Genomic DNA, 21,155 nt, shown 5'->3' on the forward strand with positions numbered 1-21,155 from the left:
TTAGCTTCTGACGACTTTATTTAGGCTTCAAAATGTATAAATGTTGTGTTAACGTGTAAAGATTATCTTGATAGACAAAACGTGTAAGTGTCATAACCCTTTGTTAAACAGAGAGCTTATTTTTTGCGATTTTCCAAAAGTCTATGGGAAAAATGCATAGGCTTTCGATCAAGGGAACCCGTGCGCCGCTAACTTCCGGGTTGACCTACAAAAACACGTCATTTACTCCCGATTCTGCGCAGTAGCGCGCATGAAGTAGAGCCACGCGCTATCAAGGCCCCACCCACACTCCTGCAAAATTGTTTAGTACATTTTACTGCTGAACAGCTCATTATGTCGATGTGAAATAGACAGTTATATAGAAATTAAAGTTAAAGCTCCAATATCCTCCCAAAAATCCCACCAAAAAAGTAAATTGGTGCCCCAGTGACTACTTCGCTCAAAGAAGCTGTTAATCACAGCTGTCAATCATGACGCCACACCCTCATTTTTATAGCATCAAATAACTAACTAAAACCAAACTTTTTTTAATTTTTTTTTTTTTTAAACGAACACTTGAACTTACATCAGCATGATAACTAAATAAAATGACAACAACAACTTCGGAAAAAAATATTTGAAGTGCAATTTAATTGTTTTGACCGGGGTTTATGACCTATACTGGGACTAACCACCTGGGGGCGATCAAGACTCTTTGGCTTCACTTTTCAGGACTTGTGCAGCATGCTTGACATTGGCCTACACATTTTTGTGCTTAAAGGGATAGTTCACCCAAAAATGTAAATTCTGTCATCATTCAGTTGTTCCAAAACTGTATAAATGTCTTTGTTCTGCTGAACACAGAGGAAGATATTTGGAAGAATGTTTGTAACCAAGCAGATCTCGCCCCCCATTGACTACCATAGTAGGGAAAAAATACCATGGTAGTCAATGTGTGCAAGATCTGCTTTATTCAGTGTCAATGCAGTGGGCAACAGAACATCACCAAACTGATCAAACGCCGAGGTTACAAAAGGCTTCTCTCAGCAAACGTTTTGATCACTGTCAGGTTTGGGGCGAGGGGCATCTAAAGTCTTTCCCTTAGATGACATCACTATTTTGGCTTCATCAGAACTAAACGAGCAGCATGACGTGAAATCAATGCTGCTTACGGTGCACATGCATAACGTGAGCTGTGGAGGAATTGATGATAAGCCGCTTGAATTAAGGGTCAATACAGCTTGTAGAGTCAGTCAGGAGAGAGGCGAGGACACTGCTGAGCTCCCAGCTTTTAAAACAAGATCCATGTTTGTGTTGGTTAATCACATATTGATTGAGGCCAAGAAACAGAGAAATAATGATGCTCCTGAACTTGACTGCACAATGTCTCTCTTTATCATTTTGCACGCATACACAATAAATACAGACAGATAATAATACGTAGGTGTTGGAATTTGAAAAAAAATAGGCCTATAACTGAAAGCAACGAACAGCTGACAGTTATAATCCTTTTCTGTAGGTTAAAACATTAGCTAATGCATCACAGATTCATCAAATCTGCTGTAAAATTGAATTTCATCAAAAAGCAAACAAAGGCACACAGATAAATACAATTATATAACATGCTGTAAAAATAACATTAGCATTGCCTTTGGTGAGATGCAGTCCACAGAGACCCTAAACCTGCATTAATAATTCACTGCTGAAGATGCTGAGCTAATAAATAAGTAATTAAATAGATTTGTCTTGTGATGCTCTTGTGACTCCCTGCATAGCGGACTAATGGAGTTACAGCGCCATCTAGTGGAAAAGAGTGAATCTACAAACATGTTTCTGAACTGAAGTCTACTACAGGAATAGATTCTATGTGCCATGTAATTAATTTACATAAATAAATACATTCAAAAACATGCAAACCCAGTGAAACTGGGTAATATGTATAATTTATTGCTTTATAGTTTACATGAAATTGCTTCACGATACACCATGTTTGTTTGTTATAGATGAGCTTTTCTTTGTTATGCTCAATAAATTGCCATGTAAAGAAAAAAGTCAGCTTTCAGCTTAGCATTTCTGGTGGATCCAAAATGGTCAATATTCATATTCATGCATTTTATTCATATTTTATTTTAAGCATTATGGCTAATGATTTATCAGTATTACTTTTGATTTCATATATTCATGTACTCCTACTCCATATATTAATCTTCATCATATTTTCAAGTATTTACTCATTATTGTACTCCTTTATGGTTATTCTATTATGTTCAATTGTTCTTCAAAGTGATCCAACGTGACAGGTCACACGTTTGTGGTTAGATACTGGACATCTGCCAAGTACTGCAGAAGCGATGGTGTTTTCAGAATTAGTTGGTCATTTGAACTTGATGTACATTTGTATCAAAATATGTCCATTTCTGTTTCTACTGACATGTGATAATGTAAGATCTGCAAAATTCCCTTAAGGGTCAAAACAACCCCTATATCTATTTTCATCTATTTTTGACACTTGACCAGTCTATGATATTATGGATAAATCCATTTGACCTTTTCTTATTAGACCAAAACATAAGTTTGAGTGGGATGTAAGTTTTCCTATGCTTATAAAATGGACTGGGTCTTTGATAATTAAGCCTCTTCTTTGCTTTTCTTTACTTCTTCTTTTCTCCTTTTGCTTCTCACATCTTCTGCTTCTTCTCTTCTATCTCTCATTTCATTCTGCAAATGTCTTAATTTTGTTCCTTCTTTCTGTATATTCTGATCTATTAGATACAATACTCTAGATTTTATCATAATCTAGATTTTATTATACTCTGGGGTTTATCATACTCTAGATTTTATCATACTCTAGATTTTATCATACTCTGGATTTTATTATACTCTGGATTTATCATACTCTGGATTTTATTATACTCTAGATTTTATTATACTCTGGATTTTATTATACTCTAGATTTTATTATACTCTGGATTTTATTATACTCTAGATTTTATCATACTCTAGATTTTATTATACTCTGGATTTTATCATACTCTAGATTTATCATACTCTGGATTTTATTATACTCTGGATTTATTATACTCTGGATTTATCATACTCTGGATTTTATTATACTCTGGATTTATTATACTCTGGATTTTATCATACTCTGGATTTTATTATACTCTGGATTGTATTATACTCTGGATTTTATCATACTCTGGATTTTATTATACTCTGGATTTTATCATACTCTGGATTTTATCATACTCTGGATTTTATCATACTCTGAATTTTATCATACTCTGAATTTTATCATACTCTAGATTTTATCATACTCTGGATTTTATCATACTCTAGATTTTATCATACTCTGAATTTTATCATACTCTGGATTTATTATACTCTGGATTTATCATACTCTGGATTTTATCATACTCTGGATTTTATCATACTCTGGATTTTATTATACTCTGGATTTATCATACTCTAGATTTTATTATACTCTGGATTTTATCATACTCTGGATTTTATCATACTCTGAATTTTATCATACTCTGGATTTTATTATACTCTGGATTTTATTATACTCTGGATTTTATCATACTCTGAATTTTATCATACTCTGAATTTTATTATACTCTAGATTTTATTATACTCTGGATTTTATCATACTCTGGATTTTATCATACTCTGGATTTTATTATTTACATTTACATTTACATTTATGCATTTGGCAGACGCTTTTATCCAAAGCGACTTACATTGCATTATACTATACATTTGTATCAGAGTATGTGCAATCCCTGGGATTGAACCCATGACCTTGGCATTGCTAGTGCCATGCTCTAACCACTGAGCTACAGGAAAGCTATTATATTTATTATATTATATTATATTATTATTATATTATATTAACTATGAATTAGTTAATTAATTGGTTTGTCTCTATAATTTTTAATTAATAAATGTGTTATTCCTTATTCAAATTTGATCTCTGACATAATCATTGCTGGACTGCATGGATCTCTTCTTCTCATGTTTTTGCATCAATTTCCTTTAACTTTTTTTTATTTCCCCCAACATTCGTTTTATTAATTTAATTTTAATATATTTATTATATTTTAATCTATTTATCTCCTTGCACATTTAATTATTTATAAATTTATTCATGCAGGAATATGTGGATTTATATATTTATTTATGTATTTATTTGTACATTTATTTATTTAACTTATATATTTATCTATGTATACTTTTGTGGATTTATGTATTTATTTATTGTTTTTGCAGGTTTCGCCCTCCATGCTGAAAGGGAATACTTGCTAATAATTTATTTATTTTCTTGCTAAATCTTTTTTTGAACCGGTTCTTGGAAATGATTCGGACACTTATTACTGATCTTCTGCTCCTGTCAAAGTTCAACCAATGGGATGCTACGTACATGTTACGTTGCTCATGACGTTGATTCGATTTCAGGAAGCGCGTGGAGAGCAGCGTGAATGTCAAAACAGACCGACGAGACTAGCTGTTGTAGAAGTGAATGAGTTTTATCACCACACGTTATCAAAAATAACATTATATCCTATTTACTGGACGTGAACTGCACCATAACTCAAAGCGGAAGAAGCAGAGAACAGCACAGTGTTGACTCTCTCCGCGCGCTCACACTCATTAGACATGATGTCGCTCACATTACAGCGGATTCCTGCCTTCACCACTCCATTATTCTGCAGATGGAGCTCAAAAGTCTTTCAGCGACACTGCAGTCGCGTGAAAATGAGAGTATCCGATGCGCTCGCAAGCAAAGAGACGGGAACAAATGTTAGAATACAGGTGAGAACACTGTCCTAAATGAAGGTGTTTCTTCAACTTGGGTTCATTTCTATTTATTTTTCTTTATGTGGAGATTAAGTTACATTAAATCTATTTGGTCTTTTATGTATTGATTGTATTGTTTCAGACCCAGACTTTACTTTTTATTAGAATATTATTATCTACACAGTAAATCCATTTCAATTAAGTTTTTCTTTTCTTCAAACTTTAGTGTACTTGTTTACCAAAGAGACGGTAGGATCAGCAAAGAGCAGAGATTAAATATTAGATCAATGTAAATATTAATTGTGAACATAATATTATTATTTTACCTTTCCAGTCGACCTGTGAAATTATGTAAAAAGTTCAAATATTATTTGTGTGTATATGTAGGATACATACTAACAAGTCAGACTGTCAGATGAAGCTTTTTACTCCAAACATGTTTAAAATGTCAGAAAATACATCATTTGAGATGTGGTGGAAATCTAACTAAAATGAAAACCCATAAACATTTATTTATTTATTTATTTTACTTGCAATAAATGTTAACTGGGAAAAAATAAAAACTTATTTATTTACACCTAGGTAATAAAGCATTTCTCAATTTCATATATACATATATACTACCATTCAAAAGTTTGGACTTTTAATATTTTTGAAAGTAGTCTCTTATGCTCATTAAGGCTGCATTTATTTGATCAAAAGTACAGTAAAAACTGTAATATTGTGAAATATTGTTACACTTGAAAATAATGATTTACTATTTTAATATACTTTAAAATATATTTTTTTTCTGTGTTGCAAAGCTGTATTTTCAGCATCATTACTCCAGTCTTCAGTGTCACATGATCCTTCAGAAATCATTCTAATATGCTGATTAAAAACATTAAAAATAGTAATGTTTCCAAACTTTTGAATGGTAGTGTAAATTATAATTATATATATATATATATATATATATATATATATATATATATATATATATATATATACACACAATTTAATAAGTAATAAAAATGAAAAAAAAATATTGAAAAATATAAAAATAAAAATTACAGCATCACTGGTATACACTGTTAGAGATCGTAAAAGGACAAATTTAAGTAGCTAAAGGGTAAAAAAAAAAAGTAATTTCATGTGTTAACATGTATGCTGTTCCTGCAGGGCTGGGTTCGATCTGTTAGGCCACAGAAAGACAACCTTTTCTTACATGTGAACGATGGAAGTTCATTGCAACCTCTCCAGGTTGTTGCCGGCTCACACCTGAATACCAGGTGCTTTTCTGTTCATGTGCAGTTGTGTATTTAACACCATCTTTGAGCTTGAATGAATATGTATTACTATTTCAAATGTCATGAACATCTTGATATATACAACTTAAGCCACACAAAGATGTATGAATGTCATTGCATTAAAATAACAAGCCCAATGACATTTATTAATGACATTTAAGCACAAGCATACTTTTCAAACAGATTTCACAAAATGTGGTTTTAAATTATTAAACAATATATACTGCTGCAATTTTAAGGTGCACAATGACTATAAAAACAAAGCTGCGTGCATTTTGTGGAAGAACATTGTTTTGGTTGTGCTTTGGCTCTGCGTGACTGCAGATGAATATGATTATCCTACTGCTCATAAAACATTCACTACTTGGCTAATGAGAGATATATATATATAACCAGTTTAGATTGAAAGGATCTCAAGCTGATGACGTTACTGTAGCTTTGTATTCTTGATAAATCCTCCCTTCTTGTCAAGAGACCTGACATTTGGCTGTGCTGTTGACATCACTGGCACCTTAGAGGAGAGCCCAAGTAAGAAGCAGAATGTGGAGTTACAAGCTCAGTGCATTGAAGTGGTTGGAGAATGCAATCCTGTGGTGAGTCTTTACATTGGAATTGAGTCAGTGAGATGGAAAGTCATTTATAAGAAGTCATGAAAAGGTCACACTTGCTATAGTGACCCTGTATTGTCTGCTCTAGGACTTTCCTTTCAAGATCAAGGAGCGTCATTCTCTGGAGTACGTCAGGCAGTTTCCTCACCTCAGATGCCGAACAAATGCCTTCAGCTCCCTGCTCAGGATACGCAGTGAGGCTTCAGCTGCTATCCAGTCATTCTTCAGGGTAATAAAGTCACTATAAACACACTTTTGCTTAAAAGTTTGGGGGCAGCAAGATTTGTTTTTGAGAGATGTCTCTTATGCTCACTAAAGCTGCATTTGATTACTGCAAATATTATTATGGTTTAAAATAAATGTTTTCTATTTTAAAGTGTAATTTATTCCTGTGATGTCAAAGCTGAATTTTCAGCATAATTTTACTCCAGTCTTCAGTGTCACATGATCCTTCAGAAATCATTCTAATATGCTGATTTGCTGCTCAAGAATCATTACGTATTATCAAATTTGAAAACAGTTGTGCTGCTTAACATTTTTTGTAGAAATGAAACAAACATGTGCTTTAACTGCAGACTCTCAGCTTTAATTTGAGGGTATTTACATCCAAATCAGGTGAACGGTGTAGGAATTACAGTAGTTTTTATATGTGCCTCCCACTTTTTAAGGGACCAAAAGTAATGGGACAATTGGCTGCTCAGCTGTTCCATGGCGAGGTGTGTGTTATTCCCTCATTATCCCATTTACAAGAAGCAGATAAAAGGTTCAGAGTTCATTTCAAGTGTGCTATTTGCATTTGGAAACTTTTGCTGTCAACTCTCAATATGAGATCCAAAGAGCTGTCACTATCAGTGAAGCAAGCCATCATTAGGCTGAAAAAAAAAAAAAACAAACCCATCAGAGAGATAACAAAAACTTTAGGTGTGGCCAAATCAACTGTTTGGAACATCCTTAAAAAGAAAGAACGCACCGGAAGAATTCTTTCCCTGGTGAAGAAAACACCCTTCACAACAGTTGGCCAGATCAAGAACACTCTCCAGGAGGAAGGTGTATGAAATGTGTGTCAAAGTCAACAATCAAGAGAAGACTTCACCAGAGTGAATACAGAGGGTTCACCACAAGATGTAAAACACTGGTGAGCCTCAAAAACAGGAAGGCCAGATTAGAGTTTGCCAAACAACATCTAAAAAAGCCTTCGCAGTTCTGGAACAACATCCTATGGACAGATGAGACCAAGATCAACTTGTTCCAGAGTGATGGGAAGAGAAGAGTATGGAGAAGGAAAGGAACTGCTCATGATCCAAAGCATACCACCTCATCAGTGAAGCGTGGTGGTGGTAGTGTCATGGCGTGGACATGTATGGCTGCCAATGGAACTGGTTCTCTTGTATTTATTGATGATGTGACTGCTGACAAAAGCAGCAGGATGAATTCTGAAGTGTTTCGGGAAATATTTTCTGCTCATATTCAGCCAAATGCTTCAGAACTCATTGGATGGCGCTTCACAGTGCAGATGGACAATGACCCGAAGCATACTGCGAAAGCAACCAAAGAGTTTTTTTTAAGGGAAAGAAGTGGAATGTTATGCAATGGCTGAATCCGATTGAGCATGCATTCACTTGCTGAAGACAAAACTGAAGGAAAAATGCCCCAAGAACAAGCAGGAACTGAAGACAGTTGCAGTAGAAGCCTGGCAGAGCATCACCAGGGATGAAATCCAGCGTCTGGTGATGTCTATGTGTTCCAGACTTCAGGCTGTAATTGACTGCAAAGGATTTGCAACCAAGTATTAAAAAGTGAAAGTTTGATTCATGTCCCATTACTTTTGGTCCCTTAAAAACTGTTGTAATTCCTACACCGTTCACCTGATTTGGATGTAAATACCCTCAAATTAAAGCTAAAAGACTGCAGTTAAAGCACATCTTGTTCGTTTAATTTCAAATCCATTGTGGTGGTGTATAGAGCCAGATAGATTAGAATTGTGTCGATGTCCCAATATTTATGGACCTGACTGTATATTCCATATTTGTTAATAATTTAAAATCGGCTAATTAACATTAGTTAACTACATTTGTAAACGTGAACTAAAAATGAAAATTAATTCTAAAGCACATATTAACCTTCATGGTAATTTCAAGATTTACTAATACATCATGGAAATCAAAAGTTGTATCTGTTAAACGGATAGTTCACCCAAAAATTTGATGTTTATCTGTTTACCCCCAGGGCATCCAAGATGTAGGTGACTTTCAGTAGAACACAAATGATGATTTTTAACTCCAAACGTTGCCGTCTATCAGTCGTATAATGCATGTCAATGGGAACTTCGTCTATAAGAGTAAAGAAAAACATGCACAGACAAATCCAAATTAAACCCTGCAGCTCATGATGACACATTGATGTCCTAAGACATGAAACGATCAGTTTGTATGAGAAAAGGAACAGTATTTATATCATTTTTTACCTCTAATACACCACTATGTCCAACTGCCTTGAGCATTCGGTTAGTGAGGTCTGAAAACACGCTCTGATGCCGGAAGTGATCTCTCGCGTGTATACGTCAATGAGCACGAGAGATCACTTCTGTTGTCTGAGTGCATTCAGACCTCACACACCGGATGTGAACACCTTTCTTGTAGATTCAATGTGTTAATTGTTGTTACAGGATAACAGTTATGTGCAGATACACACACCAGTAATCACCTCAAATGACTGTGAAGGAGCTGGAGAACTCTTCCAAGTTAAGGTACAACTCAGATTTAGAGTCATTTGCATATTTTAGGATGTACTGCTTAGTTCAGGTGTGAATTGTGAGATGTAGCAACAAGTAATTCCTGTTTGAATCCATGGCAACTGATTGTTATTTGTGTTCTCTGAAGCCCGCAGGTGATAAAAATGACTCGGATGACCCAAACCCACATTTCTTCTCGGTGCCAGCTTATCTAACAGTCTCAGGACAGCTGCACCTGGAGGTGATGGCAGGGTAAAGTCAAAAACTACATGTATTGATATTCAAAAGTTGATCTTAGTTTTATGTTATTATTAGGGATGTCAGTTGATTAGGAAGCTTAATTGTTGTATTGCATATCAATATTTGCTGAGAAAACCTAATGAAAATAAGTGAATACTGAATAATTTGAATAATCATTGCAATATGTATTTAAGATAAATCAGATCTGTAGCTTTATGAGAATCATTAGTTAAAGGTGAATGCTAAACTGTTTTGTGATTGCTGGTTGTCTGTTGCAGTGCTTTTCCAGCAGTGTACACATTTGGCCCTACGTTCAGAGCGGAGAACTCTCAAAGCAGGAGACACTTGGCAGAGTTTTACATGGTAGAGGCGGAGATTGCCTTCACTGAGTCACTGGATGACCTGATGAAGGTAGAAAACTCACTACTGCTCACTCCATCAATTATATGCATTATCAAGCAACTGATTGTGGTTTTAAATGGATTTGATACTGTTGGCGGTAACATTAAAGTTATTAAAATTAATCCAATGTATACAGGAATGTGCACACAATTTTTATCATATGGTGATTTAAAAAATCTTGTATAATATTACTTGCTGTGATGTTTGTTTGCTTGGTTTTTATTGTATTTATGTGATATTTTTATTTTTGTAATTGAGTTTTTGCCATAAAATAGCCTCAGATGCTGACATGGCATTAAATAAAATAAAATTATACTACACTATACTTCTCCAGGTAATGGAGAATTTATTCAAGGCCACCACAGAGCATGTGCTGTCCCATTGTGCAGAAGATGTAGAGTTATTTCACAAATATATGGCACCAGGACACAGGGTATGACAAACAATACTATTGTTTCTTATGCAAGGGGCTTTTAGAGCCACCATAACGGCTGTAATAAACTCTGTTTCAACTCTTTTGCACATCCCCAGGACCAAGTGGATCTCATGTTGAAAAGAAAATTTAATATGTACGTATTATATTTCAGTTCAATCAGTCAGTTTTAAGTCCTTCAAAATAGGCATTGAGCTTGGGATTAGGATGAATATAAGCTGTTACAAGTAAGAATTCTTTCGAAAAATAATTAATTAATTAATTTGTGATTTTTGATTGTGTAACTGTGAGATCTGTGAACCATACATTTTTATTGCACTCTTTTAAATCAACTTATATTTGCTTTCTACAGCATTTCTTACACTGAGGCGATAGACATTTTAAAGAGCAGTTCACAGAACTTTACATTCAGTACTGAGGTAAGTAAAGTACAGCATATGTTTGTGTTTTAAATAGTTACTATATAGAGAGATGTACATTTCACGCATTTCATGTATAGTGCATTATCATTCAAAAGCTTGGGGTCAATAAAAAAGTAATACTTTTATTCAGCAAGGATGCATTTAGTTAATTTAAAAGTGACAGTTTAATGTTACAAATGATTTCTGTTTCAAATAAATGGTGTATCATGTTTTCCACAAAAATATGAAGCGGCACAACATTGATAAATTTTAATTTTTTTTTTTTTTTTTGAGCTGTAAATTAGCATATTTGAATGATTTCTCAAGGTTCGTCTGACACAAGACTGTCATTGATGCTGAAAAGTCATTTTTTTCATCAAAGGAAATAGAAAAAAGAGTTATTCTAAATTGTAATATTTCACAATATTACTGTTTTTACTTATTTTTGATCAAATTGTCAAAATGTGAGCATAAGAAAAATGTTTAAAAAAATCGTACCAATCCAAACTTTTCAGTGGTGGTGTATAAATCAGTTTGAGAATATTTATTGTTTTATATATATTGAATATAACATTGTTTTAAGAGTATTCTGCTTTTATTTGTCATATGCTTTACATTAGTGGGGCTGTGATCTTCAGACAGAACATGAGAAGTTCCTAGTGAAACATTGTGGAAACGTCCCAGTGTTTGTCATTAACTATCCCTATGAGCTGAAGCCTTTCTATGCCCGAGACAACCAGGACCAGCCCAAGCACACTGTAAGAATGAGCTCTTACTCTTACTCCTGCCACAAGTTTTACTCAAGGACTTTTCATAAACCAGCTAATCTGTGTATGTTAAATATCTTTATATTATGCATTTAAAGCCTAGAGTAAATGCTATTTTTTTTTTTTTTTTTGGACAGGCGGCTGCCGTAGACCTCTTGGTGCCTGAAGTCGGGGAGCTTTGTGGTGGATCCCTGAGAGAAGAGAGACTAGAACTTCTGAGCCAACGACTAGCACAGTAAGAGTCTCTTCACATTGTAATATGTAATAAAATGTAATATAATATGCTGTAAGTGTTTGAGACATTGATACACTGCAGTTCAAAAGTTTGGAGTTGGTAAAATGTATTAAGGTTTTTGAAAGAAATCTCCTCTGCTGACCAAGGCTATTATTTATTTGATCAAATATACAATAAAACGGTAATATTGTGAAATATTATTACTATTTAAAATAACTGTTTTCAATTTTAATATAGTTTAATTTGTAATTTATTCCTGTGATGCTAAGCGGAATTTTCAGCATCAATACTCCAGTCTTAAGTGTCACATGATCCTTTCTAAAATGCTGATTTGCTGCTCAAGAAATATTTCTGATTATTATCAATAGCTCTATTCAGATGGTAATTGTTTCTCATGTGGGCATAAGGTAATTTCAACATTTACAGGGGTCAGTAGTCTGTGATATTTTTTTTTATTTTTTTTACTGCTGTACAAATTCAGAATCTCAGTGTTTTTTTGTTTTTGTTTTTTCCCCAACAACCCTCATAAAAATTCCTGGTCAAATTACATAATGTTTTTGACAAACGCTAAGATTGTGTGGTAATCGATTTGCCGTCCGAATCCACATCTATGAGTTCACAAGAAGGGATCAATTCAAAAGTCAATTTATAAATCCTTTTTGACCACTGCCAAGCACTGTACTTTCACAGATGTATTTCACAGGTTTTACTAGGTTGTATTCACTCTCATCTCCTGCATGTTTTCTCTCTTCTCACAGCGCTGGATTGAAGGACACATATGAATGGTAGGTTCAGAAGAACAATTTTTGCAGCTCATCCAGTTTTATTCCAAACTGAGGGTCCATTTACATGACTACAATGTACTAAAAACGCTGTGTTATTCACGCCAGGCCAGTAGTTGGCGATGTCACTTTGTACAGAAAAACTACGCACCTATAGACTGAACACATGATACACATGACGTTACTTTTTTCAGACATTTACGTTGTTTTTAAAAGTTTGCATTTTCAGACCCCCAAAACACTGTTGTCATGTAAATGAACAGCCAAAACGCATTTAATGTTTTCCGTTTTTAGTTGTGTCATGTAAACGCCTCATCATTTTTATCATCTTTGTGATTGAAAGGTATCTGCAGCTGAGAGAGTTTGGCTCCGTCCCCCACGGTGGTTTTGGGATGGGCTTTGAGAGGTACCTGCTGTGCATTCTGGGACTCCACAATATCAAAGATGTGATTCCATTTGCAAGATTCTCACACTCCTGCCTGCTTTGAAATTATAAAATTAAAGAAAAAAATTATTAAATGTGCTTGTTCTTTATTTGCTTTACTGCGGTTCCTGGTGCCCCAACACTGCACATTGTGAATGTCTCTTCTGTCTGACACCTATTTCAGGTCTTTGAGTCTCTACTAATGAGCTGATGACTTAAATAAGGTATGTTTGATTAGAGAAACATATAAAATGTGCAATGTTGGAGAAGCTCCAGAAACAGGCTTTGGGAATCACTGTTTTTAAAACATCTTTTAGTCATTGTTTTTGACAATACTGTAAAATCAAACAGCTTTGACATTCTCTTGGTCTTCTCTTTTCATGGAATTATACTCAATTATTAAAGTTAAAACTGCAATATAACATTCTCAACTTCTAAGACAGAATCTCTGATCTTGTGATGTAAAACACTGACTTCCAAAAGAAAATATCTTTGGACATCATGTATTTTACTTTTGTTAATAACATTAATAACATAATTCTTGTTTATTGAAGTATCAAGTAAATGTTGTCAATGAACATGCATAACAGTATATGATGTACATTAAAATATGAATATATAGACGGCTGTATATATTTATATATGAATGTTTATTCACTTTTCATGTTTCAATTTATTGCACTTTCTATACAGAGATGCCAACATTGACAATAACAAATGTTCCCTGACCAGTGCGAAAGAAATTACACATAAAACTAAAATACATATACAATTATATAAATAAAAGAGATAAATAAAACAAAAATAAATAAAAGAGAGTTAATGTTGTTAATAAAAGTTATTATAAAGTGCTAAACCAGACCAAATTTGCCTCACTGCAACAACACACAACGAGTTCTTTATTCATCAAGAGGAGAGGCTCAATACTGACAAATGCAAAAATCAGCTATATAATACAGTCAGGCAATTTGCTTCCTCATTAAACAGGCGAGTGCCATATTTTCCTCCTGTGGATGGCTAATATTTTAGCATTCTTCACCAAGATTAATTTCGCATTTATTAATAACCAACCCCCTTTTCTGGCCTCTTTACACTGCCTACTAGTTAGTACTTTTGTATACTTTTAAAGCATGGACTGGCACCAAAGTTTATTTCTGAGTTTATACATTTTAATCTGCTTACAGAGACCTTTGAGATCCCAAAGATCTTAGCTGCTCCTTGAAATTCCTTAGTCATGGTTAAAAAGTATAAGGAGATCACGCTTTCTCAGTTGCTGCTGAGTTGTGTAATGTCTTAGCAATGTCTGTCAGATCGTCTATCTCTGTAAACAAGTTTAAAACTCGTCTTAAGATGTATTTGTTTGATGAGGCCTTTGCTACTTTGTAAGGACCATTGGGTTTGGATTAGAACTTTGGATTACTTTCCATGTATTTTATTGTGTTTTATCTAATCTCTTTGTTGGTACACACATTTGATTTTGATCAAACTGGTTCTAATCAGTACAGAGACCGTAGTGAACGGTCCAGATGGACAAGTGCATCAGAGTCTCTTATTGACAGAGTGAAGGCTCTGACAGGAACCTCTGTTCAGATGAACTAAACTCTCAAATTATTTTCAAAAGTACAATTATTTATTTTCACATCCTTCGGAAAGCAATATCGCCAGATGCTAATGTTGCTGCTTCAAGCCAAGATGCAAGAGGCTAAAGCAGATGGATTGAGACACCACTGGATTCAGACACGCAGATGAACGGATGACACTTGTGGAGTGACCGCTCTTACACCTGGAACAAATAAAACAGAAATGAGGTGAGAAAAGTTGCAGTTTCTCATTTTTAGGTGTAAATTATGAAGTGTAGTATGAAGTACCGTCTGTACATCTGGATGTTTCCATCTCAGTACTTTGGTCCTTCATCTCATCCTGAGCTCTTGTTTTTAGTGGATTTTTTCATCAAACAGAAAGAGATTTTCTGAACCGATGACACTTCTGGAGTGGCTGTGACCGGTCTTGCACCTGGAACAAATTATTGCCTAAATTCATTGCACTTCAACAGGTGAGATGTTGAAAATACATCTTAAATAGTTTCTAGCTCATGGTTCAGTACCTAAAACCATTCGTGATAAACAATCCTTTCCAGAGCAGGCCGACGCTCAGGCTTCTGCTGCAGAAGAGAGCAAATCAAATGGCAGCAACCTGTGCAGAAAGATGGAGAGACCACTGATTATTACCGTACCGCTCTACTGAATCCTTATTCTAAGATCTTCAGGTCAGAAAGCTGACAAATTCCTGCATTATCTATACGGCCATCGCCTATGAAGTTTAGCATTAGAATTGTACATGAAGTAATAAACAAATCACCTTCTGTCAAGCCCGGTTTGTACCAGGTGTTCATATTGATCCTGTACAGGTCGAAAGTATCTGGAAAGTATCCGCACAGCATTCTGAACAAGAGGATCCCCAGAGTCCAGACCGTCGCCGGCTTTCCATGAAACTCGCCCTTCATCCTGTACTCGGGAGGGCAGTACATGATTGTGCCTGGAGGAAAAAGAGTTTGTCCCACGTGTGAGTCTCTACCGCAGCATGAGTTCACAAGAGTTTGGAGAACTAATACACACCACAGAATCTCATGTAGGCAGATTCTGTCAGGAGATCGCCGCATCCAAAGTCAATGAGTTTGACTTCGAGGTTCTTTAAGTCTATCAGGAGGTTCTCCAATTTGATGTCCCCATGGTAAACCCCGCGGCGACAGCACGCCTCGGCGGCTAGCGTTGCTCCCCACATGATGAGCCGAGCAAGGTTCTCGTCGATGCTGCCGCCGTTGCTTTCCACTAAGCGAGACACATCCATGCTGTGCGGGAGACGCTCGAGGACCATGACGTAGAAGTCCTGCTGGTCCTGCCAGTCCAGCAGCTTGATGATGTCCTTCACTGGATCTTTATTGGCCAGGATTGTCAGAGCGACTTCTTTGGGAAGGGGCTCGGGATGATCAGGCTGGAAGAAAGAAACATATTATGTCAGATGGTTTTAAACAGGGATTCAACTATTGAAAAATCACTTATACTCACAATTCTGATACATTCTGTGTGTTTTGTCTTTTTGACAAATTTCACTGCCACCTAATGGACAAACAAAAACCAATTAATGTGTGTAGAGGTCGTATCAATTTCAAGCAAGAGTTTAAGTTCCAACAGATCAAGAGCCCTAAAGAGTGAATGATACAGGTAGATAGCTTGCATTGGATAAAGTGAGATAATTCAGATCAGAAACCACTTGCTAAGTAAAAAAACATCAAACCTGCTGGCCATCTGCCAAACGAGTGCCTTCATAGACGGCACCAAATCCACCTTGCCCCAGCTTACGGCCAATTGCATATCGGCAGCAGATGTTGTCTGTTAAAAGATGAACAGAAGAAGATGATGTTTAGTGGTGCTGATCTGCAGATGTTGTGAGATTATTGTTGGGAACTGTGTTAGGAAACTCACCCTCAGGTCTCATGTTCACTTCATTACGGTCCAGCGGTTTCGTCAGAGGAGACGTTTCACCTGCTGAAGCATCGTGAACATGAGTTTGGAGCTCTTTAAACTCCAGAGGCTCAGCAGCGGGAAGGACTCGGATAACACCGGCAGGAGGTTCCTCGAGATCAGTCACCTCTACAGATCTGGAGATGGACTGTAGAGACTTTTGATCTGAAAAGGAGAATATCAGCTAGCTAGTTAGCTAGCAGTCAATTAACTGGTAAAATATTGGTAACAGCGACACTTTGATGATAAAGTAGGCTACATTACTAATTGTTCACCTATTATTTTTTAAAGTTCAAAAAACTAGAATTGTACTGATTTTTACACGTAATTATTATAGAGGGTCTGTTTAAAACCATCCTATAGGGGGCAGAAAAGTTCCTGTTACTCATTTAGGTGTAAATTATGAACTTGAAGACTTTATAAGATGGTCGTGTCATTTACCGTCGGTACTCCTGGGTGTTTCCGTCTCAGTATCTTGGTCCTTCATTTCGCCGTGATCTGAGCTCTTGTTTTTGGTGGATTTTTTCTTCCCACTGAAAGAGAGCCACTTAAAGAAGTTGCTCCCTTTCTTTTTCTTCTTTTTCGGACGCGAGTTGGGAATCACGGCTCCCTCTCCCTCAGCAACATCAACAGGCCGATGAGGATGTTGTTCCATCGCCGTGCTGCTGCTGCTGGGGTTTGGGTCGTGAACCTGCTCGCTCTCCGCAAAAGATCGTACTCGTGAACTTCTCTGTCCCATGATGAACCACTAATGGTATCAATCAATCAGACTAGAGCCGCTACAAACCGAGTGAGTGAGTAAAGTGTGAAGAGTTTCTGCTTTTACCCGCGCGACATTCTAAAAGTCACTGTGACGACACGTGGATAATAGACACAGCCTGGCATTGGAATTTAATTTGAAAAACAACATCAGAACAATGTGTAATATTATAGCCTATCATACACATGCTTATAGAATTACATCTGAATCTAATGACTGCAGAATTACATAGAAAGACTAACAATTGAACTTCAACGTTCAAACAAACGGCGAAAATATTAAACATAAACATTGCACAGTTATGTTGTCACCTGCTTATTATAAATACATGCATTAAATATGGAAGCTGTTAAATACATTTAGTTGAAAATATTGAACACATTCTTAGAAAAAAAAAAAAAAAAATATATATATATATATATATATATATATAGGCCAACTGAAGTTGCAGGAAAATGGTAAAAAAGCAAATATTTTCAAATATCTGCTCATAGCCTAGCTATATAGATATTTTGTAGGGCCTAGACTATTCTTTAGATATAATCAAAAAGATAATACGATATATAAAGCATTTACAGCACATTATCGCATCACATCGACAATGTTTGTTTGCATGTGCAGTAGGTACTATATGTTCCCCTTTTTTATTTTTGAGAAAAATTCAATAGGGTGAAGTCAGCTAAAATGGGCCACGTTTTGGTAAATTGCTTATAATACCATCATGCATGAGATCTAATGATATCTTTATAAATTAACATGGGTCTAAGTATATATATATATCAGTATATATATATACTGATATATATATATATATATATATATATATATATATAAAATTATACTTTTTTATATTAAAAAAAATTATATATATATATATATATATATATATATATATATATATATATATGTATATATATATATGTATATATATATATATATATGTATACATATATATATATATATATATATATATGTATATGTATGTATATATATATATAATTTTTTTTTTTTTTTTTTTGTAAAAAAGTATAATTGTTTTAAAATTATGAGAGTTACAGTATCAGCAGGTCCCTTCTTGAGCCACGGCACAAAGTCAGGTAAAATGGGCCAATATAAAAAGAGAACTACACAGACAATTTCGTCTGAAAACATTTTATTTTTAACCGTAAATTGACACTATTGTCTTTAGTGTGCCATAGCAACCATAGAAAGTTGAACCAATATTTCATTAAATGCAATTAAAAATGAACTGATCATGTTGTACAGGTGTGTGTTTCAGTGCATTGGTGTATTTTGTGTGTGTGTATGCTTGTCAAATATCTGTCAAACATTAGAACATCTTTGACAAAAAAAAAAAAAATTACTTCAACATTTCCTGTAGCTATAGGTCTTTACATTGTACTGTACTGACATCTTCCTTTCTTCCCCTTTCTCTTCTCTATCCTTATCTCTCTGTTTCCTTTCTTTGCTTGTCCTCCTGCCATACTGTCTGCAATGCAATTTCTTTTGAAAGACTGTTAAGATTATGTATGGATACATCTAGCCCTATAGACCTATTTTCACCCTCAATTTCTGTGTAAAAGTGTGTGTGTGTGTGTGTGTGTGTGTGTGTGTTTGCGCAGCCCATTTTAGCTTAACGAACCATTTCTAAATAAAATGACCTTTTTCCACAAAAATCAAAGTTTCTTTTTTAAATTAAACTTTTTAGAGTATGTCAAAACATTTATATAACATTTATAAAATTTATATAAATAAATAAATATTTTGTTGAGTAGGTGTTTATACAAAAACAGCTTTTTATGTAAAATTCACTTTTAAAACCCACAAGATTTTTGCTCATCTTTTGGAAAATGCAGTTTTAAAAGTAAAAAAAAACTATCAATTTTACCAGTAGATGGCTGCAGAGCTCCACTATTTGCTATTTGGCTGACTGAGACATCTTTTCAGTTGGATTTATATCTAAATATTATGATTTCAGATAAAATCAGATTTTCAATATTGTTACATTATGATGAGACCCCGCTTAGAAAATGGACAAAAAAATTTTTTTCAGTACAAAAAAATACTAAACTTTGACAAAAAGTAATTTTTATTGCAATAATTGTGATTTCATAATATTTAGATATAAATCCAGCTGAAAAAAAAAATAAAAAAAATTGTGAAAAGATGTCTTTCAGTTAGTCAAATAGCAAATAGTGGAGCTCTGCAGCCATCTTCTGGTGAAAGTGATCTAAAAGAAGGACGCAAATCTTACACTAACATAAAAACAAGATATCACTCAAATTAATTTTTTTTTTTTTTTTTTTAAATCTAGAAAGTGTTAACAACTGTACAAAGCTTCATGTCATTTTTTTTTTTTTCATTTTTAACAAACGTCCTTTGGGGTCTAATAAGACCCCAAAGACCTTTATAATGGTTAAAGGCACGCTCCCTTTGTGACAACTTAATCCATATTTAAATATATTTACATTTACGTGTTAAAATGCATTACGTACATCTGTCCACTAGGTGGTGTGTTTTTCAAACTAAATGACTCTCGGTAAAGTTAGTGACGGCTGGTTCTAATCCTGGGAAACACTCAGTGCGCTCTGCTGAGGCTCATTTGATAACATTGGATATTAGACTATCCCTTGAAGTACATTTTACTTTCTGAAAGATGCTTACAAACTTTAAATATTCTTAAAAGTGCACAAAAGCGTGTAATCTAGTACAAAAAACAAGCTATACGCGTGAGCCGGTCTCGGTGCAGTGAACTCCACGCTTGTGGTTCATTGTCTGTTCATCCCCACAGTGAGTGAGAGAGAAAGAGTCCCGTCCCTTCAATTCAGTGGGCGTGGTGTGCGTGTGAGTGGGAAAACAAACAGCAGACAACCAACAGTACTTCCTACATCTTCGTACAACTCGAGCGTTTCTCCCCCTTATCTCGCGTCAGGCGTCTCTCTCGCGCGTAGTGTTTACAGTGAGTCCTGCTGAGCTCAGAGGACGCGTCCCATCATCACTAAATGACGCGCCGCAGCGCTGCAGATTTACATCCACTCCACAGTTCCACACGCGTTCAACATAGATGGACCCGCATCATCTGAGGACTTCAGAGTGACATTACTGTTGTTGTGTGTTTTTCTTTTTGTAAAATGAGCGGAGGGGAGATCATCTGTCAGGGATGGTTGAGAAAGTCGCCACCCGAGAAGAAGCTGCGGAGATATGTGAGTGTTTGCAGCGCTATGTTCTTCTATGTCACAATGTTGTGTGTTTTATGTATACAGTAACAGTGATGCAGAATACTGTCAACTTTTAATATCCAACTCTCTGGTTGCAATTTATTAGTCCTTGTGGAATAAATATCAAAGGTGAATATTAGTTTATAAGTCAACAAAATGCACTTCACTGTGTTTTGGTAAAAAAAAAAAAAAAAAAAAACAGCCTTAGCTGGTGTTAAAGGCTGGACTAGGTGGTCTTATTGCTTGGCTAAGCATGCATTTAGCTATCAAGTGCCCAAATTCCTTCTAAAACATACAGACCAACTTGACTTGCTTTTTTTAGCAGATGATCCTTATATTTAGGGTCATCTGAATATCATGCATAATAGAGCAGGGTATCTATATTGTTATATAGCCTACTTAAAGATAAGCCAAACCTAATGATGACATTTGAGATGTTCACAATTACTAAAATAGAAGTGCGGCCGATATTGACTGATATTGCAACTGATATTGGTTTTAATGCAGATCATGATGTCAATATCTGGACAGCAGGGCGGCAGATGTATATATTACACAAATTAAA

The 21,155-nt window shown here is 35.1% G+C and overlaps 3 protein-coding genes across 3 annotated transcripts in view; 2 read left to right on the forward strand and 1 right to left on the reverse strand.

The window, feature by feature from the left end:
* The first annotated feature begins 4,430 nt into the window (after positions 1–4,430).
* nars2 (asparaginyl-tRNA synthetase 2, mitochondrial) lies at positions 4,431–13,714 on the forward strand. Its single transcript, XM_067365926.1, has 14 exons — positions 4,431–4,794; positions 5,941–6,050; positions 6,541–6,661; positions 6,765–6,905; positions 9,342–9,422; positions 9,556–9,659; positions 9,926–10,058; positions 10,384–10,482; positions 10,581–10,618; positions 10,835–10,901; positions 11,504–11,641; positions 11,788–11,885; positions 12,644–12,670; positions 13,011–13,714. The coding sequence occupies exons 1-14, from the start codon at positions 4,639–4,641 to the stop codon at positions 13,153–13,155; spliced, it is 1,458 nt and encodes a 485-aa protein (XP_067222027.1). The 5' UTR covers positions 4,431–4,638; the 3' UTR covers positions 13,156–13,714.
* A 1,481-nt stretch (positions 13,715–15,195) lies between these two features.
* On the reverse strand, positions 15,196–17,351 carry LOC137005232 (serine/threonine-protein kinase pim-2-like). Its single transcript, XM_067366049.1, has 7 exons — positions 17,054–17,351; positions 16,574–16,777; positions 16,386–16,486; positions 16,157–16,207; positions 15,707–16,082; positions 15,450–15,626; positions 15,196–15,284 (listed from the first exon to the last, which is right to left on the reverse strand). The coding sequence occupies exons 1-7, from the start codon at positions 17,349–17,351 to the stop codon at positions 15,196–15,198; spliced, it is 1,296 nt and encodes a 431-aa protein (XP_067222150.1).
* A 2,921-nt stretch (positions 17,352–20,272) lies between these two features.
* The window catches only part of gab2 (GRB2-associated binding protein 2), a 78,458-nt gene continuing 77,575 nt past the window's right edge, over positions 20,273–21,155 (forward strand). Inside the window, exon 1 of the mRNA XM_067366068.1 lies at positions 20,273–20,575. Within this exon, the coding sequence (XP_067222169.1) occupies positions 20,504–20,575 (72 nt within the window). The 5' untranslated portion in view covers positions 20,273–20,503. The remainder of the gene's footprint in view (positions 20,576–21,155) is intronic.

This window comes from Chanodichthys erythropterus, chromosome 17 (genome assembly GCF_024489055.1).
Source record: "Chanodichthys erythropterus isolate Z2021 chromosome 17, ASM2448905v1, whole genome shotgun sequence".
Lineage (NCBI taxonomy): Eukaryota > Metazoa > Chordata > Actinopteri > Cypriniformes > Xenocyprididae > Chanodichthys > Chanodichthys erythropterus.